The sequence below is a fragment of the Saccopteryx bilineata genome, chromosome 1 (genome assembly GCF_036850765.1).
Source record: "Saccopteryx bilineata isolate mSacBil1 chromosome 1, mSacBil1_pri_phased_curated, whole genome shotgun sequence".
Lineage (NCBI taxonomy): Eukaryota > Metazoa > Chordata > Mammalia > Chiroptera > Emballonuridae > Saccopteryx > Saccopteryx bilineata.
Genome location: NC_089490.1, coordinates 29,427,239 through 29,440,866, shown reverse-complemented (window position 1 = coordinate 29,440,866; position 13,628 = coordinate 29,427,239). Strand labels below are relative to the sequence as shown.

The 13,628-nt window shown below is 57.0% G+C and overlaps 1 protein-coding gene across 1 annotated transcript in view; it reads left to right on the top strand.

Annotated features, from left to right (window-relative positions):
- The window catches only part of TRAM2 (translocation associated membrane protein 2), an 81,307-nt gene that overhangs the window by 58,826 nt on the left and 8,853 nt on the right, over window positions 1-13,628 (top strand). The window contains exons 3-7 of the mRNA XM_066252574.1: window positions 1,725-1,834; window positions 2,668-2,784; window positions 9,341-9,399; window positions 11,020-11,104; window positions 11,719-11,789. Coding sequence (XP_066108671.1) covers window positions 1,725-1,834; window positions 2,668-2,784; window positions 9,341-9,399; window positions 11,020-11,104; window positions 11,719-11,789 — 442 coding nt within the window. The remainder of the gene's footprint in view (window positions 1-1,724; window positions 1,835-2,667; window positions 2,785-9,340; window positions 9,400-11,019; window positions 11,105-11,718; window positions 11,790-13,628) is intronic.

Here is a 13,628-nt window from a genome sequence, read left to right as displayed (position 1 = left end):
CCTGACAGCCCTCTCCCTCCTTCCTGTCTCTTCTCCTGTCCTTGTAATGCCTCACCTGGATCACGTGACTGCTTCCTCACTGGTGTCTTCACCTCCAAGCACGATGCCGTTCACTGCATCCCCAGTAAACTTCCCCAAACCCCAATTTTGCCATTTGCCTATTGAATTTGAATTTCTGGATGTTTCCATGTAGCCGTCAGGATAAAGTCTCCGCCCTTTCACGTGGCATCCGGGCCGTTCACAATAACCTCATCACCTGCCGCGGCTGCCGCCCCCAGTCCAGCCTCGTTCCCTGCACCCTTTGCCAGTGCCGCCGCGTCTGCCTAGGATGTCCCCTCCCCACCGGCCCCCCCACTCCTGCCTGTTCCTGGGCTTCCTGTCCACCCTGACCTGCTCCCTCACCTCCTCCGTCCTCACCTGCCTTGGCTCCTGTGTGGCTGTCTGCCACAGGACCGCGTGCCTGTCTTTAGGTAACGGCACACTTGCTCATCAGTGTCCCTGCGGGTCTGTGCGCTCTGAAGCTGGGGCAGCGTCTTTGGTCCATGTTTCAGCAGCCAGCCCAGTGCCTCTCACAGCACGACGCTTTGTGGAAAGGAGGAGGGAGAGGAAAAAGGAATGTCTGATTTCAGAGTTCACGTCCTTGCCACCCCCTCACGCCTGCCCACGGTCACAGTCTTCCTGTTCAGGGCGGTGGAGCTGTGGGTTGACTCTCAAAGTGACCTAGTCAGCTCTCCTTTGTTCCCGGGCCGCCCTGAAGCCCACCTGCTTCTGGTGACTACATCCCAGCAAAGAGATGACGCATGCGTGACTCCGGGCGAGGGCAGCACGGCTGGGAAGGTGGCCCCAGGGACGGCTGGCGGGAGGGGTTCACAGAGCACCACGGTCCAGGCCCTACCTCGCAAACTCCTGCAACCTGTCACACCTGCGGGTGTAAATCCCCTCCACGGGGAAGGGGACTACTGGCCAAAGTTTGCAAAACTTACACATCTGGGATTTTAATTGATTACTATTAAAATGTTTAATAAACTACCATTTATTGCAGGCTTACCGAGGTCACAGACACTGTGATAAGCACCTTGCTTTACGAAATACCTGATTGTATTCTCACAGTAATGTACATTCTCTCAATATCAACAACAAAAATAATAGCAAATACATATATATAGAAGTTACTTTGCCCCGGACATTATTCTAAGCACTTTGTGTTTATTGTCACCTAATTCTCACAATAACCTTACGGTATAGAAACTGCCGTTATCCTCATTGTACAGATGAGGAAACTGAGGCACAGAAAGATGACACATTAGAGGCTCCCCAGAGAGACACACTCTCAGCCCCTGCGCTTTGCTCCCTTGATGAAGTGTCGCTGCGTTTCCCAGGGGAGGAGACTGCAGCTCAGAGAGGTCGGTCTGTCTCCGTTCACACAGCCAGGGAATGATCGAGATTGGTTGTCTCCAGCCCCTGGCCTGTGACCACTCTGCTCTCCTGCCCAGGCTCAGGAGATGGAGCCTTCACAAATTGGGGTGTGCTGGGTTCTCCTCGGCCCTCTCCATGGGCACTCTTCAAGAGTCAAGGCCAAAGGGGGGGTTCGGGGCAGACGCTCTTCCGCGTCTAGAGTGTGCTGTGAAAGGAAGGCCGTGGTGGCAGCTCCTGCTCGCTCTCCTCTCCTCTGGGCCCCGGCGTCTCCCGCCCCGGGTGCTGACGGGCTCTCGTTACCTCCTCAGACAGCGAGACCGTGCACTACCACTACGGGCCCAAGGACCTGGTCACAATCCTGTTCTACATCTTCATCACCATCATCTTGCACGCTGTGGTTCAGGAGTACATTTTAGACGTAAGTGACATGTCTAGATCCCGACATAAGAAACTGGGGCAATGCCTTGGGTTGCAGGAGCTCTGAACCTCTTCACCCCTAACTTTCATGCCCTAGATGGTCCCCCTGACTGGATGTCTCGCACCACACCTCGGCCTCTGTCCCTCTCTTTAGGCAGCACACGAGACGGCAGTCGTTATTGCCCCTAGAGAGCTGCCTGAAGTGACAGGACAGTGTCCGTATGGGCTGTCATACATAGTTTGTTTGGGGGGTGTTCTTTTTGTTTTGTTTGTTTTGTTTTAGCACATGTGTACGTGAGAGAGAGAGAGAGAGAGAGAGAGAGAGGAAGGAGAGAGATGAGAAGCATCAACTTAGTAGTGGTACTTTATTCATTGATTGCTTTCTCATATGTGCCTTGACCCGGGGGGAGGGGGTGGCTCCAGCCAAGGCAGTGACCCTGAGGTCATGTCTATGACCCCATGCTCAAGCCGGCAACCCCGCGCTCAAGCTGGTGAGCCCATGCTCAAACCGGATGAGCCTGTACTCAAGCCAACGACCTCAGGGTTTTAAACCTGGGTCCTCAGCATCCCAAGCCAACACTCTGTCCACTGCGCCACTGCCTGGTTGGGCAGGGGGTGTTTTCTTTACATCTAGGCTGAGGACATTAATCTTGCTTTCTCCAAGTGCTTGCTTTAGGCTAAGCACTGTATGCACACAGTAGGCTTACACTATATAACTTAGATTACGACTGGCTTCAAACTGGAGCCTTTTTTGTGCAAAGAAGCAGGAATTTGAAACCTGTCCGTTACCAATGCACTTGTATATTAACATGTAGGATTCTCTTTATTCTTTAGAAAATCAGCAAACGGCTTCATCTCTCTAAGGTCAAACACAGCAAGTTCAACGAGTCTGGACAGCTGGTGGTCTTTCATCTCAGCTCGGTGATATGGTGCTTCTACGTGGTGGTGACGGTGAGTGGTCCTCGCGGCCCTTCTTGGGTTGCTAATAAGATAACTGCGAAGGGCTTAGGGAAGGAAAAGAGTAATGAGTGGTGTGGAAATTTGGGGCCATTTCTTAGAACTGAAGCTAATTTTACATCCTCACAGTATTGTGAAAGAAGCCAAATGATATAAATGCCGATTTATAGCTGGAGTCTTCTTGTCAAAAAATAAACACTTGTTAATAGTTACTGTATGAGGTTACAATAATGGTACTGTATATCTGGATAGCCTCGTATCATTTTACAGGGCCCTCATACAAACACTAGCCCAGGAGACAGGCTTCTGTTCATTCGGGGATCCCTAATTGCGCTATGGATTATAGAAAGCCAAGCTCAAGTTTTACAGTGTGCCCACGGTCACGTGCTTTCAGAGTAGCGAGGATGGGGCTTGGCCTCGGGGGCTGGTTCTAGGCCCAGCGCACTTTCTGTTTAACTGCATTGGCTCCTGCAAGCAGGGCCCTCATCCCCTGGACTGCTCATCGAATCCTGTGAGAGTCAATGCCATTCCCGCAAAGGCCTGGCGGGCCAGACGAGTTACCTGCCTCCCCATTGCTACACAATAGGACTCTTATTTCAAGCAACCTTTGATACAGCAGAATTCCTTAGAACAAAGGAATGCGGACAGTCCTTTGGGGTTCACTGTAACAAGACTCGCCCTGTCCTGCTAGGAAGTGTTTCATTAGTATACCCCCACCCCACCTCACCAGCCTGGAGCACCACCTGTCTGTAACCTGGTCTCTTTTTCAGGAGCTAGAATTGTCCAGTGAGAAATCCAGGCCTGGGATTGGGGAATTCAGCAGCCCTGTGACCTTTTAGAGATTTCCTTTGCTGACTCCCCTTTCCTCTTCTTCCTTCAGTGACAGTGATGAACTTTCACATCCTAAGTGGCTCTCTTCCTCCAGACATGAACGCCCAGTTCACATTCTCAAAGAAGTCAACATGTTTTTTCTACATCGCTATTATTTCCATGGTCATGTAGTCACAGAACAGCTGTCCTTAACAGGACACTGAGAATTTTAAATGCGGGAACTACCCTGGCCGGTTGGCTCAGTAGAGCGTCGGCCTGGCGTGCAGGAGTCCCGGGTTCGATTCCCAGCCAGGGCACACAGGAGAAGCGCCCATCTGCTTCTCCATCCCTCCCCCTCTCCTTCCTCTCTGTCTCTCTCTTCCCCTCCCGCAGCCAAGGCTCCATGGGAGCAAAGTTGGTGCGGGCGCTGAGGATGGCTCTGTGGCCTCTGCCTCAGGCGCTAGAATGGCTCTGGTTGCAACAGAGCAACGGACGCCCCAGATGGGCAGAGCATTGCCCCCTGGTGGGCGTATGGGGTGGATCCTGGTCGGGCACATGTGGGAGTCTGTCTGACTGCCTCCCCATTTCTGGCTTTGGGAAAAAAAAAAAAATGCGGGAACTAAGACTTCTGTTCTCCCAAGCAGGGCGGCCATGTTACTTTGTCCCAGGGACAGACTTCCGGGAGGTTGTGTGAGTAGTGCCCCCTGCTGCTGCGCAGCACACATCTGGCCCTAGGAAGTCTGGGTCCTTCTGGGTTTCAGGCCTCTCCCCAGCAGTTGGTGTTTGGCTCGTGTCTCTGGAGAGCCCAGGCTGCCATGAGGGGCCATATTGAGCGGGTGTTTCAGCAGAAGCATTGCCTCATCCCAGAATGAATCACTGTTACCCTCTCTACCTCACCCCCAGACGTCCCACACAGCTGTGACACATCCAGACCAGATTGGAGGCTGACAGCCAAGTGACTTAACACCCCTTCCCGAGTGTGAACCGCTCAGTGGCTCCCTTCGTCTTTGCTTCTCCCAGCCTTCAAGGGCTTGAAAATGATGATGCTAATTAGTCTGGGAGTACGTAACACTTTGGGGGGGAAGCTGGTAACCGGCTTTTATTGTGGTGACAGCCAGTGCCCCAGTCAGCATCTTCCACAGGAAATGGAGGCCAAGGGGACCCTGGAAAGCTGCAGGACTGCACCCGCTGACACGGTGCAGCTCCTGGCCCGCCCTCCCCATCTGCGCCCTGCTGCGTGGGGTGGGTGGCTGAGAAGAGGGGGCGGTTTTGTAAAAGGAGTGAAAAGCAGCCAGGTTTTTTTTCCTTTTCTTTTTTTTTTAATCATTTTTTTATATTACGAGGCACATTTTCCTTGACTCTTCTCTCTCGCCCTCCATGGTCGGGTCATCAGCAGGTGTTGCCCACCCTCCCTGCACAGCACACAGGGGTCCTGGCACCTGCTTTCCACCCCCCCATCCAGTGGTTCCATGGGGGGGGCGCCCCGGGGCACATCTGTCACTGTGCTGCCAGTGTCTGGTGGATAGAGGTCAGGGATGCTGCTGGATGCCCTGCAGCCCTGACAACAGAGCCTCCCCCGGCCCCAGGTGACATTACTGCCAAGGAGCCCCGAGCTGTAGTCCAGGCCACCGGCAGGTCTTGTCTGGGCCGCGGCTCTTCTTCCTTCTGGAAGGAGGCTGTCGTCACTCCTGCACCCTCCCACCCACCCAGCCCATGTTCTGCTCAGCCACACAGATCCTTCCGGAACGGAAATCAAGTCATGCATTATTCTGCTGAAAAACCCGTCCCACTTGCAGCGAAACCGTCTTCTCCCCGACTCCTGTGTGCTGGACCCAGCCGGCCTGGCCATCTGGCCTCACGGGCCCCGGCGGCCCTGCCCTGCCCCAGGCTGCCCCAGCTCCCCAGCACTCCTGCCTCCCTCCCGGGCTCTCGTGGCTTGAGGGTCCTGCTCAAACCCTGCATCCCTTGACCTCCCACGGCCGGCTCCTTTTTGCTATCCAAGTCTCCACCTAAATGTCACCTCCTCGGAGACCCCCCCCCCCATTTGTATTTTCTGTACTGTGCCGCAGCTGTGGGGTCTTTCCTGTTCATGTGAGTATTCTCTGCTCTCTGTCTCTCCCACTAGACCCTGAGCGGCTCACCGAATATTCGTTATGCAAATGAATGAGCTGTAGTGCATCTTCTTGCTCCAACTTTCAACAGTTTTAAGTAATGGATCGTTTTTATAAACATCATAGATGATCGTATTTTAAAAAGTAAGCAATACAGAAAAGCTGGAAAGAAAAAAAGGCAAAAATTTACCCCCAATTCCTACCTCCAGAAATTACTCGTTTTATTTGGGTGTTTGATTCAGCCGTTTCTCTACATTTGTAAAAGCAGAGTGATGGGAGTGTGGCTGCACCACCCCACAATTTTATAAGAATGTCAACCTCTGATTTTTAATTTACCTTTGGGCTATTTATTGGTCAGGACAAAACACATAAACACACACACACACATACACTCTCTCTCCCCCCTATCCCTTCCTCTCTCTCTCCCTCCTTCTCTCTCTCCTTCCTCTGTCTCTCTCTCTCTCTACTGAGGAAAGCAGGGTAGGTGGACATTTGGTCCCTACCTGACTTCCGTGGAAAGCCTTACTTCTTATTTTAAAACCTCCAGTCCAGTGCTCAGTGAGAACCTGCTAGAGGGGACACCTGTAACGTGGAGCTTGGGCCAGGGGGACCTCTGCTGGGGGCTCTTCACTGAGAGGGGCACTTCAGTGCGGAGGACCCGAGTTAGGAGGTATGTCTTACAAGTCAGTAACCGGCTGTGTTATGACTGGATTGCGCTGTTTCTCTGGCTCCTTCGGTTCTTTTTATTTGTGCAGCAAAAAGGATGGCTGCGGGGGAGGGGGGAGGGGGGAGGAGGGAGGTCCCAGCGGCTCAGGCCTCGCTTAGCTCTTGGGTCCATTTGTAGAACCAGGAGAGGACAAAGGACTGCAGAAGCGCTCCCCGGACCTGTGCCGGTGCCTGTTGGTGGGTGGGGTTCGGGGTGGGTTGCAGGTGCCCCCTGTGCCCCGCTCGGAGCCCCGGGCTCTGGGGCACTGGGCGGGCCTGAGCTCTGAGGGTGCTCGGCCCCGGGCCCCCTCAGCCAGCTGCCTGGCCCGAGGTCTGGAAAAGGCTGTTTCGAAGCAGTGAGTCATCTGTCCTCTGGCTCCCCCGCGCTCCTCCCCCACCCTCCTGCTCGGTCCCTGAGGACTGGACGTTTGCAAGCAGGCAGCATTTTTCTTTGCTTGTTGGCTTCAAAGTTCTGACCTCCTGGTCTCCTAAGTAGAGGGGCCAAGCTGAGGAGGGTTCCTGTTTAAAATCACAGGCTCAGCGACTTCATCCTCAGCGCTGCCTCTCTTGTCCAGTCCTTTGGGGTCAGAAACTACTCTCCTGCCTCAATCCCAGAGTGCCACGTCCCTCCTTAAATACATTGCTGTTCCCTCCAGAAAGGAGCGTTCTCCCCTCTGATTTCTGTGGGATGAGAGAGTGGAAGACTGCGTTTCGTGGTGGCCCAGGTCTGACGTGGTAGTGAAGGCAGGAGTGGATAGCAGCCACGTGGGTTCAGGATAAGCCTTTCTCCCACCCCTATACAGCCCCAGAACCTTCCATCTGTGCCCCGATCTGTGTGTGACCGAGGGAGGAAGGCGGGGGCAGTGAAAAGAGGCAGGAGAGTTTGGGGTGAGACTGGTTCCTTCCCATCTGAGTTCCCATGGCTACCCTGGTGCAGGTGCCTGATTGGACTGGTCAGTTAGGGCATCGCGCTGCGGAGGCCCCGGGCTGTGGAGCTGGGGCTGAGGGACAGACCCGGAATGTCCCAGGGCAGGCAGTGCCGGAAGGTGGGGCAACGGCCCCTACTTGGCAATAAGCTGACTAGGCAGTACCCTCGAGTGCTTCCCAGCACAGCATGTTGGCCGCCTCCTCCCGAGCACTGCTCCCCCCTTGCCCTTAGGCCCCGGGTCAGCACTGGGAGGCTCAGCCTGCTCATCAGAGCCACCAGCTCCATTCATGTTCTGACTCACTAAGGCAGCCGGGCCGAGGTGGTCAGACCAGGAGGTCGGTGGCCCAGCTCAGATTGTAGTTGTGGGACTGAAAAACCATCTCGTTTCAGGAGATCCTTCCTGTCTGTTCCTCCATTTCCCTGTGTCTGAAATGAGGTCACACCGATCTGCCCCTCCCCTCCCTTCTCTGTGGTGCCAGCCAGTTCCTGCTCATCGTGGACTGTGTTCTCCTGTGTTTTGTGATCTTGGATTATAAACTCACTTGGGTGAGGTTTCATGTCTGAGAGTCCTGTCTATCCTTGGATGAGAGTACGCCCAATGGTATCACTGGCCCACAGTCCTGTTAATCCTGCTTTCCGAGCCTGCTGGCTCCTGGGACCACACAGGTGGTATGAATTTGAACTCCAAGGCCATATGAAAGCAAACTTCAGGTTATACATTTTCGAGGGGTAATTTTTGTTTTCATACTCAGCCCAGAGGAAGCAGACATCTTTATCTGTGTTGGTCGTCACACTCTTTCTAGTCTAGTCGTGCTCTGAGGGTGGAGCCCTTTAAGGGTCCTCGTTTTACACGTGGGTCTCAGGCTCCACCTCCCAAGGCCCCTCTTCTGCTCCCACCTGGGCACGAACACCTGGCCCCACAGCTTCACCTTACTGCTGCACTTTTAGCTCCCGGCTCCCTTTGGGGTCCCAGGGGTTCCCCCTTTCTTATTGTGAGCTCAACTTTGCATCTAAAAGACTACTTGTTAGCTTTCATCCACTGTTTCTAGACGTTCTGTGAGGGGAAGGTTTTGGGGTTAGGCCCTGGGTGCCCGCTCTGTCAGAGGCCTGGGTGAGATGCCAGAGGTTTCAGGAAGGGCAAGAAATGGCCGCAGGCCGAAGGTGCCTGCAGAGTAATGGAGGTGGCCCCAGCCGTGACACCGTGGGGTCAGTGTCACACTGAGGAGGCCCGTGGGCTGCAGAGTAATGGAGGTGGCCCCAGCCGTGACACCGTGGGGTCAGTGTCACACTGAGGAGGCCCGCGGGCTGCAGAGTAATGGAGGTGGCCCCGGCCGTGACACCGTGGGGTCAGTGTCACACTGAGGGGGCCCGCAGGCTGCAGAGTAATGGAGGTGGCCCCGGCCGTGACACCGTGGGGTCAGTGTCACACTGAGGAGGCCCGCGGGGTCCTGCTGTTCTTTTCATTCATGGCGGTGTGACAAGCCATATGAGGCGTCCCATTTTTCCAGTGAACGGTGACCCTGGGGTCCCTTTGCTTATTCATTCTACAAGCATCTCCTGAGTGACACATGCCAAGCATAATAGTAGACACCATCACGTACACGTAAACTGGCACATTGATCCTAACGGTGGCTCTGGGAGGGGAGGTACTTTCACTCTCACGTGGCGGACGAGCCGGCTGAAGCTCAGGGACTGACCAGCCCCGGCGTGGAGGCAGCCAGTCAGCGCCAGGCCCGTGTTTGGACGCTGCTCTGCGGCCGCCCCTGGCCTCTGTCCCGGCTCCTCCACGGCACAGATGCTGCCAGTGCCCGCGGGCCCCTCGCGGAGGGGCCTTCCTCTCCGCGGTTCCTGCTCTTTCCTCCTTCTGGAAGCTGGGGATGAGGTGCACCCGTGACCCCTGGCCCCTGGCCCCTGACCCCTGACCCCTGGGCCTGGCCAGGGCCGCGGCAGGTAGGCAGTCACATCTCTCAATGCTGTCTCTTCTCGCCTCCTACAGGAAGGATATTTAACAAACCCGAGAAGCCTCTGGGAAGACTACCCCCACGTGTACCTCCCGTGAGTATTCTCATGGCTGGGTCTCCAGGGAAGAGCCAGCCGGTACTCTGGCTTCCTCGTCCCAGACTGTGGCCAAAGCAGCACGGAGCCAGCTGGCTGGGCACACTCCTGTCCTGAGCCTGATCGGGCGCAGGCTTGTGGCAGACAGGCTTGTCTGGGTGCCTCTTCCTCCCAGTCCGCGGCGCTGGAGAACCCCGAGACAGTGTTGTCCGCACTGGCCCCTGTCACAGAGGCGCGGTCCCAGCTCGGGCCGCGGGGACACCCGGACTACATGGTGTATAAACAGCGGACACTTATTTCTCACAGTCTCGGAGGCTGGAAGTCTGAGATCAAGGTGCCCGTAGTCTCCGTATCCTAGGAGGACCCACTTCCTATCCTTAGACAGTATTTATCTCTCTGGGTCCTTATAAGGCAGGAGTGGAGAGGGAGCTCTCTGGGCCTGTTCATAAGGACACTGTTCCCACTTACAAGGGCTCTGCCCCGGTGACCAGGTCACCTCCCAAAGGCCCCGACCCCCAGTACCGTCACACTGGGGATGAGGACGGCCATGGAAGGGTTTTGAGGGGACACACATATTTAGTCTGTAGCAGGTCTGAACCACATGGGACACAGAAGCAGAGCATTTCCACAACGTCCTCTGGCTTGTACCTCCTTGGTGACCCACTCATGTCCAGGGCATGTCTCCCCTCTGACCTCCTGTGGCCGGAGCCCTGCCAGAGGCAGCGTCCCTGTCCTGTCCTGCTCCGATGAGACACCAGGAGGGCAACGTCCCTGTCCTGTCCTGCTCCGATGAGACACCGGGAGGGCAGCGTCCCTGTCCTGTCCTGCTCCTACGAGACACTGGGAGGGCAGCGTCCCTGTCCTGTCCTGCTCCTACAAGACACCGGGAGGGCAGCGACCCTGTCCTATCCTGCTCCGATGGGACATCGGGAGGGCAGCATCCCTGTCCTGTCCTGCTCCGATGGGACACCGGGAGGGCAGCATCCCTGTCCTGTCCTGCTCCCATGGGACACTGGGAGGGCAGCGTCCCTGTCCTGTCCTGCTCTGATGGGACACCGGGAGGGCAGCGTCCCTGTCCTGTCCTGCTCTGATGGGACATCGGGAGGGCAACGTCCCTGTCCTGTCCTGCTCCGATGAGACACCGGGAGGGCAGCGTCCCTGTCCTGTCCTGCTCCGATGGGACACCGGGAGGGCAGCCGCTGGGCCCCGTCTCTCAGGAGGCCGCTCCTGGCCTGGCCTGAGGCCCTGTGGAGCAGGCAGAGGACTTCAGCTAGTCAGCTCCTCCCTCTGCTGTTGGGCCCATTCACACGTACGCGTGTTCCCGCCACCCCTTCTCCGTGGGCGCGCAGTTCTCTAGAATCAGCGCCCTCCTCCGCCCCTTCTCCATGCTGAAGACCCTCCTCTGTGCTCTTCTGACCTCTTTTACCTCTTCCCGTAGACTTTCTGTATCCCTCCGAGAGGTCCCCAGGCTCAGGAGCACGGTGCCAGCCAGCTCCCTCCGTCCCTCGCTCCTGGTCGCCCCCCCCCCCCACCCGCCCAAGGCCCCCCTCCTGTGCGTGGCGTGCACCGCGGGGACATTTCTCTCCATCCCTCCCGTGTGACTCGCTCCCTTGTCTCCAGTTTCCAGGTGAAGTTCTTCTACCTGTGCCAGCTGGCCTACTGGCTGCACGCACTTCCTGAGCTCTACTTCCAGAAGGTACGGAAGGTGAGTACTCCTTCCCCTCCTGACACCGTCCTGTGTTCTCTCCTCCCCCCGCTGGCCCCAGCTGGCCCCCGGCCCCTCCCTGGATTCACGGCACTGGTGGCAATGGGGGTGTGCTGGCCGGTTGACTAAAGTGCTGAGTCAGCCCCCGCCGAAGTCCCCAGGGGGACCTCCCTGAGCGTTGGCCACCAGCGTCAGTCTCTTGCCTGCTTCCCACACTTGACATGTCTGTGGCTCTGGAGGAAATCTAACTCTCCTCTTCTGGATGGGTGGAGAGGTTTATGCCTTTCCCACAGTCTTTTTTTTTTTTTTTAGTAGCTTCCCTCTGATTTCCAGAAGCCCTGTACCCCAGTCCCTGTCCCTCCCTGTCCCTTCCCTTCTCTCCACACCCGGCCCCGCCCTCTGACATGGACCTGAAGCTGCTGCCTCGCCCTCAGGCTTTCAGTGGCCTGGTGTGCGGGCCTCTGGCGTGACCACGGACGGCCTGTGTTCGGCAGCCCAGCCCTGCAGCCACGGGGGAGGTGGCCCGGGCCGCCCTCAGCCCTCCGACTGCCCGACATCCCTGTGCCTCCCGTCAGGGAGCGAGCACACTCACTGTCGGCTCTCCCCGTTTGCAGGAGGAGATTCCCCGCCAGCTCCAGTACATCTGCCTGTACCTGGTCCACGTAGCCGGAGCGTACCTCCTCAAGTGAGTGAGAGAGCGGGCTCCCTGTGTCCGCGCCTCTCCACGTGTGTTCATTCCGTCAGCAGGCGTTTATCCGATGCCTTCTGGGTGCCGAGCACCAGGCTGAGACCTGGGAATGCAGAGATAGATGATAAAAGATTCCTTTGTCTTCGGTGGGGCATTCTCAGCGTAGCAGGAGAGACAGTTACACCAATAGTGTTGTGTGATGCACACTGTACTCTGAGGTGTCATCTGCCAGGGGAACCCAGAAGAGCGCCCACCCCAACCCGAAACAGTTGGGGAAGGCTTCCAGGGCTTTTGGCATTTGGGCTGTGGCTCTGCAGGTGGAAGGAAGCCTACAGCTGGGCTCCTGCCTTGGGCGTCTGGTGGCAGAAGCTGCCAGAGCTCACCGCCTGGCACCGCCCTTTCCCCCTGGTGTGTAACCAAATACAGAACAGTTGCTGCTGGTTGTCCAGAAGTCAGAAGAGTTGCTAGAATGTTTGGCCTTGTCTCTTATGAAAGAGTCATATTGCTGAACAGGGTGTGTCGTTGCCGATTTGGGTTTTTCTTGAGCGTTACCCGCGTAGTGCAGGAGAACACCTGTACTTTCTCTGGGCTGGCATTTTGCGAGTTTGTGTTGTGTGGCTTCCTGCTAAGCAACACGGAGGTCCTCACAGCAGGCCCCCTGTGAGAGCGATGGGCCCGGGGAGCTCTCAGAGTTAACTGTTCTCCTGTCGGGGCGGCCCAGAGCAGGGAGGACTCCAGCCCGGTTCTGAGAGGCAGAGGCGGTGTGGCGGGCTGCCCTGCTCGTGAGCTGGATGCTCAGGTGTCACATGCAGTAAGGGTCCGAGGAAGCCAGTCTGTGCCGCCACCCCAGCAGTGTGTGATGAGGCCAGGGTGAGAAGGTACAGGCAGGACACGTAGGAGAACTTCCTGCCATTATTGGGCCCCTTCTTTCTCCCAAAGATGTGAGATTGGTTTCTTTCTGCATCTGATGGGTCTCAGGGAAGGACAGGGCAGGTGTCTGCCCATTTGTACCGAGTCCTGAATTCTCGTTTTGGAATGAGAATAGGACCAGGCGGGCAGGGGGCAGCAGATCCTCCGTAATCACGCCACCGCGTTCCCAGGGAGGCTGGTGCGGCTCCAGGGTCCAGCGCCGCTCTGCTCGCTTGCGGGACACAAGCACCTATCCCCTCCAGCCTTGCTCTGGCTTTCCGGAGGGCGTGCGGGGTAAGGGGTGGCCCTCGGCTGCAGGATTTCCCAAGGAGGACAGCCCTTTCAAATGCCGAGTGGTGCGGGGGTCTTGTTTTGGTGAAGAGCTTGGTTTTTGGAGGCCTTTGCTCACTTAGCACAGACCTGAGCCCTCCTTGGGGGCCGGCGCTGCGCCAGGAGCTGCAGCTGCGCTGGGTGAGGCAGGCCGCCCGCCCTCCCGAGGGGTCCGCTCCAGCAGGAGGCAGACCACGGAGGAGGAAGGGAGTCGAGCTGGCCAGGCGGCAGGGGCAGTGAGGAAAAGGAAGCAGGGCGGGGTGGCGGCGACACGCGCTGGGCACCTCCGCTGTGGAGAGGGAAGCCTCTCCCAGGGTTGACTCAGGTTGAGGCACAGATGACAGGAGCTTGGGCCGCGGACATGGGGGTGGGAGAGCTGTACAGGCAGCGGGAGCAAGCCGGTGCACAGCCCTGCGGTGGGAGTGGGCAGACAGCCCAGGTGGCTGGAGTGCAGGAAAGGTTTGAGACCAGGTCGTGGGCAAGGCCGTGGTGGGCTTTCCAGGCCACGTGAAGACACGGGGGCGTTTTCACATCCTTCTCAGGATCCCGTGACCATTGCAGTTGATTGTGCGCATCTTTGGTCTCACTGGGTGGAGT